This window comes from Salarias fasciatus, chromosome 10 (assembly GCF_902148845.1).
Source record: "Salarias fasciatus chromosome 10, fSalaFa1.1, whole genome shotgun sequence".
NCBI lineage: Eukaryota > Metazoa > Chordata > Actinopteri > Blenniiformes > Blenniidae > Salarias > Salarias fasciatus.
The window spans coordinates 23,967,590-23,982,223 of record NC_043754.1 but is presented as its reverse complement, the minus strand read 5'-3'; the positions used below and the strand labels follow the sequence as shown (position 1 = coordinate 23,982,223).

Genomic DNA, 14,634 nt, shown 5'->3' with positions numbered 1-14,634 from the left:
GATCTTCTGCTTCCTGCTGTCAAGACTCTTGTAAAGAAAAGACAGGAGACATTGAGAGGAAAAGCCCTGCAGCACAGAGACACCCGTGTTCAACATCTGGAGAGAAAAAAATAAAACACCGTAAGATCTTTCATTATATCCAGAAAGACAATACTCAATGCATTCTGGTTAATGAATGCACCCAATTAGAAAGAATTTCATATGAAACTGCATTATAACTTTTAAGAAATTTCAATTTCCAGCTCCTTTTTGGTGTTTCGGATGTCAGGAGCAGCAAAAAAGGATTTTAAAGTTAATCTCTGAGGAAGAATAAGAAGGAAATTATTTCAATTTGATGGAATTATGGGAAGTTTCTAATGATCCACATTAAAATTCATGCTGAGAAATCCAGTTTCATAACTATACTACTCAAATTTAGTGGCACAATGATCATTCTGTTCGATCAACAATCCTACAACTACAATCCACTACCTATAAGCCTAAAGCAGGGGTGTCAAACATAAAGCCCGTGGTTCAAAATCGGTCTGCAAGAAGCTCCTATCCGGTCCGCCAAACCGAATAGGACATTAAACATTTAAAATTTCCTCCAAAAAGGAAATTTTAAATAAAAAAAAAAAACAATGTTCATAAAAATCCATTTCAACACAACACTGAGATCATGAGCGCACTGTGAGCAAACTACAAACTCCCCCGACAGCATGGCTTTGAGGCTGATGCTGCAGACATGCACGGTGCATCTATGTAATACATTTTGACATTTCAATGTATTTCTCACAAGATTTCTTTCAGTGAAAGTGGCTTCATGTTGGGTTTGGAGTCATTTCCATCAGAATCTCTGGACTACAGCAAAGAAAAGAAGCTGAAGTCTGAATTTAAATCGGTCCGACCACCTCAGGATGAAGTTAGGTCGTATGTGTCTGAGCTGAAATGTGTTTGACACCCCTGACCTGCAGAAAGCCGCATGCAAAGCACAGAGAACCCATGCAAACTGCGCAAAACTCCTCCAGAACACTTATAAAACATACTTACATTTGTGCACACAGACCACAGAAAACCGGACTTTTAGCAATTTCCATTGTTTAATGGTCACAGTTGAAGCACATGATATAAAAAGAATATTTACACCGATAGTTTAAAACATTTTTTTACAGTACACACGCACACACACACACACACACATCCAACAGCTGCTACGTCTACAGCATGCTTCCCAAGAGTAGCAAACACACGTAAAAAATAAAATAAAAATAAAAACGAGAAGCCACATTAAAAAAGAAAAAGGGAGTAAAGTGCATGTATGACAGACGTCCCTGTACAGAAGCATCACCTGCCAGCCACAGGCACACTCCTACTAAGTGTACAAAAGAGATAACCATCAGCTCAAGAAAAAAGTTCCCGCCCACATGGTAAAGTTGTGCTACTCTGTCACATTCATACACCAGAAATACACACACACACACACACACACACACACGGTTCCTAAAATGTCAACACGCACAATACATACCTTTACATCCCCAAGAGAGCGGAGCGGAAAACTCACAACTATACAATCTGCCTGTAACTCCTCCTAACCTACAACTTCTCCCACACTGGCATAGATACATTAAAAAGAGAAAAAGGTTTGAGTGGCATCAAATCTGTGAGAGGATGTGACAGACAGGAGTTTGCTTCACTTAGAAAAATTCAGTTCGCGGTGGAAACGGTTTCTGATTGAGAAGGTCGTGTGCAGGTCACATTTGGTCGACTTACTGAGGTACTGTGTCGGGAAAAATCAAAACAGCATTTAGTTTGTTTTTTTTTTTTACATTTCACGGTTAACTGTGTCCTCTCCTGTGCAAGTGTTTTTTTTTTTTTTCCAGCTCTGGATGCATCTTTTGAGGAGGGTAATGACTGGATTTCTGAAAAGGTCTGACAAATTTTTATTTTTTTTAATGCAGAGCAGGATTTAATTCTGCCTGTCAGCCTGTCAGATTACAACCAGCTGCATCCCTTTCTCCCCAACAACCAGCAATATATGAGGTGAAAACAGGAGACAAGTGAAACCGAAGCTACATTCTACAAAAAAAACACCAGGATGGCGCGTTCAACCGACCGACTGTGCTCAAGTAACGGTGAAAAATGAGAAACCAGCAGTGACGAGGGAGGGGGCGGGCTCACCCCCCTGTGCATCTGAATGATTGACTCTGCTGCTGTTCGGTAAATGTTCCTTTCTCTCTGACTTGTTGCTTTTCATTTGAAACAGTGAAAACCTTTGCAGACGTTTGTCACTGTTGAGGCCGGAATCACAAATCACAGATTTCACAGAGGCTCTTGGTGGATCTGTAAGGAGATAAAACATAAAAAAAAGGACAGATACTACTAAACATATTCTTTAAGGCAAGAGGCATTGGTTTGTTTTGCTGAATAAATCCAACATTCCTCATCTCCATCCCTCACTCTTCACACACAGACACACTGAGACGGACATGATGAGGGTTACATGGTGTGATAGAGGGTACTGACAGTTCGTTTCTTAAGCCGCCTCAGAGGATGAGTCCTTCCATACTGTTGCCTTGTTGTTAAAAGCGTGGGTCCTGATGCAGGCAGGCAATCTTGAGCAGAGTTGGGAGAGAGCTTCCCTCTCTGCGGACTCGGATTTGAGGGCAGACGTCCGCCCGGCGGGGTTTCTCCACCTTTGGAGAGCCTCTCTGCACGGAGGGCGTCCTGCGGCCGGTCCGCCGAGGGCGACAGGCGATGGACGCGCTGCTTCTTGGACTCGTCGCTCGGCGTGTGGACCGGAGGCCGCGCCGAGGTGGCGGCCGCGGCGGACCGGCCAAACTCCCATTCGCTCAGTTCGTTGGCGAGCAGCTCCAGGCAGCCCAGTTTGGCCAGAGAGGCCGATCGCTTCATGAGCGACGGAGGCGTGAGCCCCGCCTGGCGAATCCTGGCCTCCACCTCCCTGACTCTCTTCTGGATGCTGCTCCCTCGGTTCGGAGCCGCGGCGGCGTCCGGGCCCGCGCACATGGCCTTGCGGGTTTCTCCCATGGCCACCTGCTGCAGGAAGGCGCCCAGCTCGCACAGGGTCTCCCACGTCTCCCTCATGTGGACGTCGCCGCTGGGTCCCTCCGCGGAGCAGTCCCAGTCGGCGCTGGACTCCAGCTCCGTCACGCCCTCCAGGCACAGGAAGTTGACCGAGGCGAAGGGGGACTGGGCGAAGAGGTGGAAAGGAGACGAGGTAGAGAGGAGTCTGGAGTCAGCAGGCTGGAGTTTGTCTCCTTTCACGCTCTTCCCATTTCTGTCTGGAGCGTTGTCCTGTTTCTGCTCCTGCACGGCGGCGCTCTCCCGCGGCTCGGACAGCGTCGCGGTGTGGATGCTGTGCGGACGCCGCTGCGAATGGGCGGAGCTACCGGAGAGGGACGGGGGCGAGGAGGAGGGCGAGGGCGTGTCGTGCTCCTGCTTCATTCGCTGCTCCAGCTGTTGAGTGACGCGCCGTACGGACCCCCTGGTCCAGTCGCTGTAGAGACGGGGCGGCGCCGCCTCCTCCTCCTCTCTTACATTCTCCGCTTCCTTCAGTGATAAAACATCTCTGACCTCCGTTTCCTGCCGGGGCTTCCTCGCTTCCTGGTTGTGGGGCGCTTGAGGCTCTGCTTGGCTGGGAGGTGAAGTCTCCGGCTTCAGTGCTGTGACCTGCACAGGGGTAGGACTCTCCTACAAACAAGGACAGATTACATGTGATTAGAAATCCGCTTTAAATAAAACACAATCAGAAAGCACCAAAGCAGAGTTTCTAATGTGTAAAGGAGCCACTGGAGGTGGAGGCGCTAACATAATCTGTGGAATCGCAAACACTCAAGCCTCAGCTTGTCAAACCAGTTATATTCCATTCCACAAATTACTTCAACGAGTTTAAAGTATGAATATATTATGTTGTGTATATCTTCAAGACAATACAGTAGTTTCCAATCCAAAATGACATAATGGCTGTTGATACTTCTGTAAAAACAAACTGATGCAGATGTTATGAACTATGAAATTATTCAATACATTTGCCACTAGGTGGCACAATTAAACTCAAGATCCCAAAGGCGACTAAAACCAAGACTCTGGAAGGTTTTATACAGTACTTATATTTTTAATCAATTAAAACTTTGACAAGGTACATTTAAAACTGATTGTTTCTTCAATAAATAACCTAATTTCCCATCCACCTTCATTTGATTATTTGGAAACCCATGATGCATCCCTGACGGTTTGCTGAAGCAGTATGTACCTTTTTCTTCTCTTCCTCGCTGCTCTCAGAAGGGGGAAGCTCCTGCAGCGGCGCTTGGCCGCCTCTGCCACAGCTCTTCGTCGACGGCTGTCCTGCAGCACACTGACTTTTACCGTCTTGACTCATTCCCTTGAACTTTTCTCTGGCACTGAAGAAGTTGATGTGGTCCGCACTGTGGCCGAACAACGCCACGCCGTCGTGAGGAATGGCACTGATAAACTCGTTAGCGGGAGGGGGAGGGGCCGCCGAGCCGTCCGGAGGAGGGCCGGACGCCTGATGGTCACATTCTGGTTTCCTGAGCGCCGGTGCGGACGGACCGTGCGCTGCGGCCTGCTGTGCGCTTGGTGGTTGTGCCGCCGCCGGCTCGGACGTGGACGACGGCTCGGGTTTCACCGCAGGCTGACAGCAGGACGGCATCGCTGGTTTGTCTGCCTCGCCCTCCCGGCAGGGGGGAGCCGGGGACACGGAGGTGGGGAGGCGGTGGAGGGACGGCGGCGGGTGAGGCTGGCCCACCGAGACGCTTTGTGGGACAGTCACGGCCTCGGTCTTCTGAGGCTCGGGCACCACGGCGGCGGCGGCCCTCGGCTGAAAGCACGGGAGCGACGAGGGCTGCTCCTCCGAATCACATAAACCGTTGGAGAGCGGGGAGGACGACAGGGACACGAAGCCCGCCGTGGAGTGAGGACGGGGAGGGTTGAGCCGGCCGCTCTGAGCCGGGGCCTCCAGGCTCAGGGCTCCGCCGTCGCGCGACAGAGACGACACCCCCTCCAAGGAGGAGCTGAGCGGACTGGGCTTGATGCCGGCGTCGGGCTGCATCGTGGAGAGGGCGGTCCTGCCGGCGCTGCCCGGAGCAGCCAGCGACTCCAGCAGTTCTTTCACAGACGGGCCGGGCATGCTGCCGGACTGGTTGTGGGGGTCGGAGCGGCCGAGGCTCAGGGGCTGGGCGTAGGATTTAGACAGAGGCTCATGGTGCTCGGAGAGGTCGCTGTCGGAGTGGGACCGCCACAGCTTGTTGTGCCTCTGCTTGCTTCAGAAAAAGACACAAACACGAGAGGGAAGATGGAATTCAAAGCACTTTTTGAGCCATTTCCAAAACAATTAGTGCACTTCCTAATATTTCAGAATATTTCAAAAAGGACTGAGGAGAAAAAAAACTCTGGAATCTTAATATAAAATAAGTAAAAACCATAACAATTCCACACGAATCAAGCACGTATTTTTGAAGTACCTGGCCAGCAGGATGCCTTGATACTCCTCCAGCTGTCTCATGAACGAAGGGTTGGGTTTGGTCACAGTTCGTCGCTCCTTCACATAGTCAAAGGCTTTTTTCAAATCCCAGCCGTACTCCTTCATGGCGTACGCGATCACCGTGGCCGCAGAGCGACTGATCCCCATCTTACAGTGCACCAGGCACTTGGATCCAGATTTCCTGGAGTAGATTTAAAGAAGCAAGCGTACAGGTTATACCGGGTGAAAAGACCAGATGATCTGAGTTATAGAATATCTGCAGGTTAAATGAGAAACGGGGAATAGTTTATCGTGTCAGACTGACTTGGCTCTTGATATGAACTTGAACGTGTCGTTCCAGTAGGCCAGCAGGTCTGTGGCTTCTTCGTCATAAACTCGGATGTTGTGGTACTCGAACACACCAGGGAAGAAGTTATCAATCTCCCTCGTGACATTCAGGATGTATTCAACTCTTGAGGGGCAAGAGCACAAGAGAAAGAGGAACAATCACAGGATGATGGCAGACTTAAGGTTATTCTGCAGCCTTCAGTACATTTTGTACTTTAACATGGGTTTTGTTATTCTCCAGGCTTGCTTACCCACTATTCTGCAGCTCCTCCAAATTGGACGCATTCCATTCAGATCCCTGCGAGCAACAAAAAGCAATCCTCAGACTTGTCCTCAGCCTTCCAACTGAGCTTTTCATAATGCCAAAATCCTGTGGGAAAGCATGTCTAATGTCCAGTGTGTGATCCAAACCAAACATGTGCAAAGTACCTTTAAATTGGGATGAATGCGGAGACACACAAGACCTTCTGGTGCTTTGTCAGGTTACACAGAAATGGACTACACCTGATGTATGAAAGCGGTGCGAAATGCTGCAGAGACGCCGCGGATCGACCCACCAAGAAGACGTGGTCAAAGATTTCCGTCGGGCTGTCCATCTGGCCCAGAATGACAATCATCTCATTGTCGATGAACTCCTTGAATTCCCGGAGGTTGCAGGTCATGTGCATTTCCAGCTCCGTTCGGATCTACACCACACAAAGCAGGAGCAGACCGCGTCATAGTTCAGCGTCAGACACAAAAGTTTTTTCTTTTCACATTTTCAACGGACGGCTAAAAACCAAGTCAGCCGCTCACCTCTTTGCAGGTCACATTCTCTAGATCTTTCTGCATCATGATTTCCCGCAGGCTGCTTTTGATCTGGCGCTCTGTCAGCTCTCGTTCTGTCGGGCTGCGCACATGGAAGAAAAGAAAAAAAAATGCATCGATATGTTGGAAATATCAGCCCAAAAGGGTGTATTTATCAAGGACACGTACACGTCTGAGAAGAGCACGGGGGAGTCGGCGCGGTGCGACTGCACGTCCTGCATGGCGTTCCACTCGTTGATGCGCGCCTGGTCGGAGGAGACCCTGCTCTGGTAGTAGCTGACCCACGTGAGGAACAAGCTGCCTGGGAAGTAGTTATGACAACGAGCCACCTCGCAGGCTTTATGGAGGGACTGGAGGGCTGACCTGGGAGAGGAGAAGAGGAAACGTTAAAAGGCAAGGACAAAGGGAGAGGTCCTGCCAGAAAACAGCTTTTTTAAATAAGTGGCGTAGTTTAGCGCAGAGGAGAACACCTGGAAACAATCCAGATGATGTGTGGAGATCTATCTGGTTCTGTGAAGTTGTGTGATTGATTACAGCGTGACTCACCACATGGCCTGAACCGAAACGGGCTTGAATACGTGCACTCTGTTATCAGTTGACACACTGAACCCTCTGGGAGCAGCACAAGAGAAAACACAGCAGCAGCAGAAGAAAAAAAAAAAGTCAGCAATCTCAGCAAAATGGCACTCTGTGTGTGTGTGTGTTCTGAAAGCGGCAGCATGCTGGACGCCTCCTCACCCATCTCCATCCAGATGTATCAAGGTGTCGCTCCACAGAGGCAGAACCAGGCCTACGGAACACGAGCTGCAGCAGGAGGAGCAAAAATCTCCGTTACAACTTCATGTAGAGTTTCCAAAACTAGCAGGCACGTTGAAGCCGGCGTGCACGGATCACCGTCCCACCTGTCCACAGGGCTGAAGTCCATCCCCAGGACCACGCTCTCCTCCGTGTCCTGCCGACCGTTGGTGGACACCACCACCATGTAACGGGTGATCTGAGTGTGCATGCTCTCCAGACGAACCGCCTGGAGCACAAAGACAGAAGGCATGAGCGGCGTGACGCCTCCACCGCTGATTCACAACACTGTGAGTTCCCGCTGGAGCGAGTACCCACCAGCTTGATGTTGTCCTCTGGTCTGAGGACGGTGAACATCGTCTGCAGATGCTGCTGGATGTCTCCTGAACAAATGACAGCAATGGACGTGAGGGTGAAGAACCACAGCGATGCACAAACCTGTACGACACTTGATTTCTTGAGCTCACCTGCATGTTTGCTTCGGAGCTGAGAAAAGCGAGAGGCAGAAGAAGGGGAGGCACCATTTCCTCGAGGTAAGAAGAGAGCGGCTCCCTTAACTGTCAGGAAACTTTCACTGATGCTGCAGAAAAAAAACAAAAAAGGAAATACTGTTTAAGTCATCTGAATTAATACTGAGAAGGCTTCACCAATGAGCACCGAAAACCAATCAATTTCTTTTAATTAAACGAACAAACTAACTAATATCACCTTTAAAATCAAACTGATCTTTTATACTGAGGTGGGTCATATTTTCTGAAGTGGTTGAATAGAAATTTCCAGCAAAACTGCAGTTTCATTCCTAACATCCGCTCAGAAATCATCACATCTTGGGGTACAAAGTGTGCCTTGCTCCTCTCTGCCGCCACAGAATTCACCCAGCACAACTAAACCGATCAACACAAACTGCTGGGAGGAGCAGCAGAGCAGGTGAGTGCAGCATGTGGCGGATTCAGAGGGAGGAAGCCTCCGCAGTGCTGCACGTCCTGACCACCGACTCCCCGGGAAAACCACAGAGCCTGAAGACACGCAGCGCGTGAGAGCCGAGGCAGCTCCAACTCACAGCTGGTGGATCTCCTCCTGGGAGATCACCGAGTTTTCGCTAAAATAAGGCGTCATCCTCATCCTCCCCCCGCAATCGGCGCAGAAGCAAATGTCGGAGGAGCTCCGCGGGGCGGTCGCCACACCGGGAGGCATCGCTGCTGCGGAGCCGGGTCAGGGCGCGCGGGAGCGGGAGGCGAGGCGAGGCGCGGCGCGGCGCGGCGCGGCGCGGCGCGGAGGAAGTCACTCGCGGTGGAAAAAAGCAGAAGACGTGATGTAAAGTCACGCACTGACGGCTTCACGGTGCTGCCCGTAAATTGCGCATGAAGTGAGAAAGTTGACACAGAGAGCAGCGCAGCATCTTCCTCACATCTGCTCCAGGCTGGAGGGCTGCGGTAAAACAGCAGCGGAGGGAGGGAGGGGGCAGCGGGGAACAGCGGCCAATCCGGGGGAGGGGGGTCTATTTCATAACGTCGCTTAATATCACTGACTTCTTTAGTTTCTTATTTTTGTCTGCAGCACATTGAATTAACTGGAGAAAAGAAAGCAGAGCTGTACAGTAATGTCTGGTATGAACATGATTTATATTTCCAAGTCTGCCTGCACATCAATATATGTACCGTATTGGCCCGAATATAAGACGACTCTGATTATAACACGACCCCTATTTTTCAAAGATCATTTTGTGAAACAAAAATACTGAATAGGGTCACTCATAAAACAACTTTTTATTATACAATTATTATAAACTCAAAAACTCACAACTGAGACATTTCACGAGATATAAAATGAAAAATATTACTACATTATTGAATAAAAAAATATATTCTCTTTCTCAAAATAAGAAACAATAAGCAACAAATAAGAAGCCTCAAGGGGTCAAAACTGCATAAATGATGTAAATAACTTTCCAGTGCCTTCAGCTGATTCAGGCTCTGGTGGTGGACATTCCGTCTTTCTGTTTTTCAGAGACGTATTCACTCACCCTTCTATCAGTCTCTCTGAAGCATCGCTCACAGGACCATGGAAAGCTTTTCTTATAGTGTTAGCATCTGTAGGTGTTTTTTCTGTGCTCTCCAATAAGAACGAGGCTCTGCTCCACCAGATCTCCTGGCGGCTTGGCAGTTGTTTGATGACTCTGCTACGTTGATCACCATCAGTTTAAAGTTGGTATCATAACTTCTCCTCTGTTGTTTGCTCAGTTGTCCAGCGTTCAGCCCCTTTGTTCCAGATGATCCGCCATTTTTCATCAGATCATTTCATCGCTCCACTCGCTCTCTGGTCAGTGATACTTTGGCTCCATCTAGCGGCGCGGATGCGTATTGACCATCTACCGTAAGTCCGCGATTATAACACGACCCCACTTTTGAGGATGCAATTTCTGGAAAAAAACATCGTCTTATATTCGGGCCAATACGGTACTGGTTATGAAAAGCATGTAATGCTGCAGGAAAAACAACTTGACAATTACTACAGAGGGACCTTCAGATAGGAATCTGTAAAACTGTCTGAAATCAAGGAGGTAGTAACAGCAGATTAACTGTGATATCACCATCACTGCCACTGAGAGAGGATTTACAGACTTTTCTTTTTTTCCTTTATCTTATCTCATAATTATGATACCAGAGTATAGTCATTACAAGGTGAGGTGTGTAGCTACTTCTTCTGCAGTGAATGCACTGTGCTTCCGTCTGTCTGTATATAAACGTACAGAGAAAGTGGCTTTATCTCAGAAGCTGTAAAACACCAAACCTCCAGCTTGATTTTTTTTCTTTAAGGCTTTGGTGGGTGATTGTATAAGAAAGACATGTGAGAGCTCCTTTAGTTTCCTCTTTCCATTAAACCCCAACTGCATGGACTCGTATTCTACAGAATCCGTTATGCAACTCAACTGGTTTATTTAGCCGTCTTTACTCGACAGGTCATATTGGTTAACCCTAACCACTACGAAGTCAGAAAGCCAACAAGGTTTTGCAACTTGTCTCTGTCATCATGGTGGCAAAACCATCCAAAAGCTGTCATGACACCCAAAATGTTTTTTTTTTTAATTAATTACTCTGCATGTCAGGTCCCGAAGGGGAAAAATGTCTTGTTTGAAGGTGAACCCTGCAGGAGCAGGCAGGCCGTCAGAGTTGTGTAACCAGGGCAGAAGTCTTCAGTGATAATTCTCAGCAGTGTCAGCAAAACACCTGACACCTACAGGTGTCTCCTGCCACAGCAACCACCACAACAACAACAACTACTACTACAGTGGAAAAAGACATTGAGAAATCGAAAAGGAGGGATCATGCAGCTCAAGAACCCGGGAGAAACCTGATCCCAGGCGTGGTTACGCTGCTTGTTGATGCCTCGTGGTTTCAGTTTATAAGACGGGCGACTGACTGAGTGTAGCTACGAGGACGTCACCTGACGGCGGATTCACATCTGAAGGATAAACAACAACAACTGCAGCGTTGCTGTGTTGGTCTGTTAGCTCTAAGTGATATTCTGATCAGCTGAATCACAGCATATCCAAATCTCAACATTAACTGGAGCAATAATAATATGGGAAGAAGCACTACAGGAGATGGAGATAGCACAAAGACACAAAAGGTAAATGATAGAGCTCAAACTGAGACTTCCGACTCTGAAATCACAAGAGCAGCTTCCTCTTCAACACTCCGAGCCACCCCTTCCTGCCACCAGGACAGCTTTGGCCTGTTCTTATAGTCTTTTTCATTTCATTTCTACTTTATTTCTGTCTTGAGTGTCACTCTGCAAGGCTTCTCACTGTACCACCAGGGTCTGGGTGTTGTGGTGGCATCTTCCCCAAAACCATCAGGACTTTTAGATTAAAGGACAAAGCAAGCCGATCTGTGCAAATGTGCAGTATTTTAGTTAAGGGGTTTTTTTTTTTTCATTATCACTAACATATCGCTCCATTCCATTAGTGATCTGAGCACCAACAGTCGTGAGTTAATGAGCAATAAAATACTGAATTATTTACTCTACAGACTTTCAGCAACCCCTACAGTTCTGTGTGTTCTCGCACAATCTCTCAAATTCATATGGGAGAGGTCAATCTCCCATTTAACTGCTGAAAGTCACACCATTCACTGACGAGCAGGGAAGGCCTGGATGAGTTGTTTTTCGTACGCAGACAGACACCAGACACTGGTGTTCGGTTTCCACGTATACAAACACACACAGAGTGTCACCTTAGTGATCACAGCACAGCATACGACGTCATACAATATACCAGAGATTTCATTTGTTTAAATGACAGAAGGTCACTGATTGTTTGCGGATGAACCTGACAAACGGCACATATGGCCTGGCAGGGATTACAGCAGAAGATTTACCAGAGTGTTTAAAGCATGTGTAGGACAAGCAGGAACAAGGGGGAAAAAGGCTCCTGCATCACACAGGTGATAATCCCATTCACAGAAAAACGGCTTGGTTCTATTTTCCTCCAATCTGACTCCAGAGTTATGTGCGTGTGTGTGATTACAAAAGATCAGCCATGCCCTGTAATTGTAGTGTCACATTAAATCCCTTTTCCTCTTTTCAGCTTTCCTTCCGCAGGTCCGCCGGTGACGTAGCTGCTCGGGCCGACGTCACGGCTTTAATCAGCGGCACTGCAGTGAGCGCTGCTGACGCAGGCCCACACGCTGCACCACTTCAGGATGAATGAAGTCTGAATGAACGGCGCTGGCGTGTCAGAGACGAGCCTCGCCGCGGGGACAGGCGTCAGCTCGCCCGCTCCCCAGCACTCATTCATGTTTCTGCTGCTGCAAGCTGGAATCTGTTACAACCCCATTAAGTATTTTAACAAAAATGTCTTTGAACCATGTTGAAATCATGCAGTTACACAAGTCTATCCAATAAAATGTCATTTCAGGGTGCTCCACTCATCACATAAAACCATAATTCACCCTCAGGTGGGCTTTTTTTTTTTTTTTTGGATTAGTGCTATTCATCTATTCATATAAAAGGTGGGTTTGGACCTGAACACAATCTTCAACAAGTCTGAACAACACAACATTCTCTCTCGTGACACAGGCTTTCTTAAAGAGGACCAACTGGGCTCATTTTCACTCCTTTTTAAAGTCGTCAATTCCCACAATTCCCACAAAAGTGGCCCCTAAATTCACATCCTCTTCCACAGAGATGGAGTAAGAGTGTTTAAGAAATTCAACTTGAGAGCCATTTTCAAAAAACTGCATGTTCAGCGGCTCTGACCAACGTTGTCACGCAAAAATTGAGTTTTCGCTTGAAAAACGGTTGTGTAATTGGAGCGGGCGACATTAAAAAGGAAATCAGTGACAGGACGACGTCAGCTCAGACACACATGGTTCAAACTGAATATTAAACAGCCTGAAGCCCTTATCTAGTAATGACATGTTTAAAAAAATAAAAGCATAATAGTTACTGTTTATTGGAGGAGATTATTGTATTTTTACAGAGTGCTGCATGTTTTGGAAATGTCTATGTGGTCAAACAGGCTCAAGTGCTCGTGCACAGTGAGCTTTTCCTTTCCTGGGCTGTGACACACACTGCACTTTCTGAAACTGTGGAAGTTCTGAGATCAGATGAGAGCTGAAGAAGAAACGTGAGACAGCTTTATTGGACAAAACATAAGTACACAGGAACGGCTTTGGGAACTTCAATAAAGCTGAGGACAATAAGGTCAAGTGTCAATGTTGATTAAAAAAGTCCTCAAGCAAGATGAACAGTAAGGGAGGACCTTTTTTTAACCTTTATTTACACAGGTGGGCCCCATTGAGACCCAGTTACTTAAAACCAAAGGTTCTGCAAAGACAGATTTTGAAACTGCAATGTAATACCAGTATTAATAAAACATGATGTTTTTCTAAAGCCACGCTGAAAAGACAAATTAGGATTTCTAACCTGAAATTAAACTGAACTTTTATCAGTGAGATTCTACGGTTTCAGATTTAAGTTGATAATCTGACAGTGCACATCTTTTTCTGAAACTGATTTAGCTTAACTTTCTACAATGAGCTGTGTTGCTCATTAGAAGTAACACGAGGGAGATTTACCGTCTAAACAATAAACATCCATCTCAATGTGAGTCTGCACCAGAAATACGGAAACTATTAGTTTTATGTGCAATGCTGCTTAACCGAGCCGTGGGACGGCAGTCGTCCTCACTGTGACACTGCTCAGCAGACTGTGGTTGAAAAAAGCAAACAAACAGGAGTGATACTGATAATATTAGTTCAGAAAATACTGATATTAAAGCTGGCATGTGGTCATGCACTGATGGCTGAGTATACACACACACGGCCTCAGTATGTGAGTATAGATTTCACTCCCAGCTGCACAAATACAGACCGTCCTCTCAGCCGGACGGGGCAGAGCTCCAATGACCAGACAGACACAGAGACGCTCTGACTTAGGGAGTGGCGACCAATCTGCCCCTGAATCAGCAGTACGGCTCCCCTGACCCACATACCCAGCACGGACTCACGCAGGCACTGCTGCCCTCTAAAGGACTGCCAGAAAACCGCCGGTAATTATCTCATACATGAGAGGATTGCAGGATTCCACCTGTTATTAAAGGGCCAAGTACAACAGGGAAGAAGCGAGCATTCGCTGGTATCGCGGGGAACAAATAAACACAGCGAGCCGGGGAAGGAAATTGCTTCTGTGTGGAGGACTGAAACCAACAAAACAGGATAAACCAGCTTTCCAACTCTGAGGGACCACTGACTCGTAACGCTACAGCGGGACAGGAAGGGAGTTCTGCCACGTCAGACTTCTGCAATGATTAATCTTTACCTGCCTTTTTGGGAAAAGCCCATTCTGAGGTCAGGTTCAGAGATCAGGAGCGGGTACACAATGAGACCTATTGATTGTATTTTTGGAAATGTAATCTTTTAAACACTTACAGTAGCCTTCCACTTCCAGTATCCTGTCATTTTAAACCAAACCAATAATCCATGATCGCAGACTTGTGATATATATATACTTCTTTTCCTGTGTTACATGGAAAAAATGAGGGAGCTTTATCTTATCAGCGGCAGGTGGATACCGTATGACATCTGTCAATATCTTACCTTCTTGGCTGAGAGCGGCGGTCATCCTCCCCACTACCGGACTCCTGCAGAGATAAGATAAGGAAAGACTTCTTTAATAATGACAAGCACATACAACGTAACACC

General features: G+C 47.4%; 1 protein-coding gene across 2 annotated transcripts in view; it reads right to left on the bottom strand.

Moving 5' to 3' along the window:
* Window positions 1-14,634, bottom strand: part of ssh2b (slingshot protein phosphatase 2b) — a 29,652-nt gene that overhangs the window by 10,275 nt on the left and 4,743 nt on the right. The window contains exons 2-15 of one of the 2 annotated variants that reach the window (XM_030101524.1): window positions 14,530-14,573; window positions 7,897-8,009; window positions 7,748-7,812; window positions 7,537-7,658; window positions 7,373-7,438; window positions 7,181-7,246; window positions 6,803-6,997; window positions 6,623-6,716; window positions 6,385-6,513; window positions 6,079-6,125; window positions 5,805-5,951; window positions 5,481-5,681; window positions 4,253-5,279; window positions 2,466-3,690 (exon numbers count right to left, since the gene is read on the bottom strand). In XM_030101524.1, the coding sequence (XP_029957384.1) occupies window positions 2,479-3,690; window positions 4,253-5,279; window positions 5,481-5,681; window positions 5,805-5,951; window positions 6,079-6,125; window positions 6,385-6,513; window positions 6,623-6,716; window positions 6,803-6,997; window positions 7,181-7,246; window positions 7,373-7,438; window positions 7,537-7,658; window positions 7,748-7,812; window positions 7,897-8,009; window positions 14,530-14,573 (3,528 nt within the window). In that variant the 3' untranslated portion in view covers window positions 2,466-2,478. Of the gene's footprint in view, window positions 1-1,794; window positions 3,691-4,252; window positions 5,280-5,480; window positions 5,682-5,804; window positions 5,952-6,078; window positions 6,126-6,384; window positions 6,514-6,622; window positions 6,717-6,802; window positions 6,998-7,180; window positions 7,247-7,372; window positions 7,439-7,536; window positions 7,659-7,747; window positions 7,813-7,896; window positions 8,010-14,529; window positions 14,574-14,634 lie in introns of those variants that run through there. The other variant, XM_030101523.1, reaches the window with a different exon arrangement.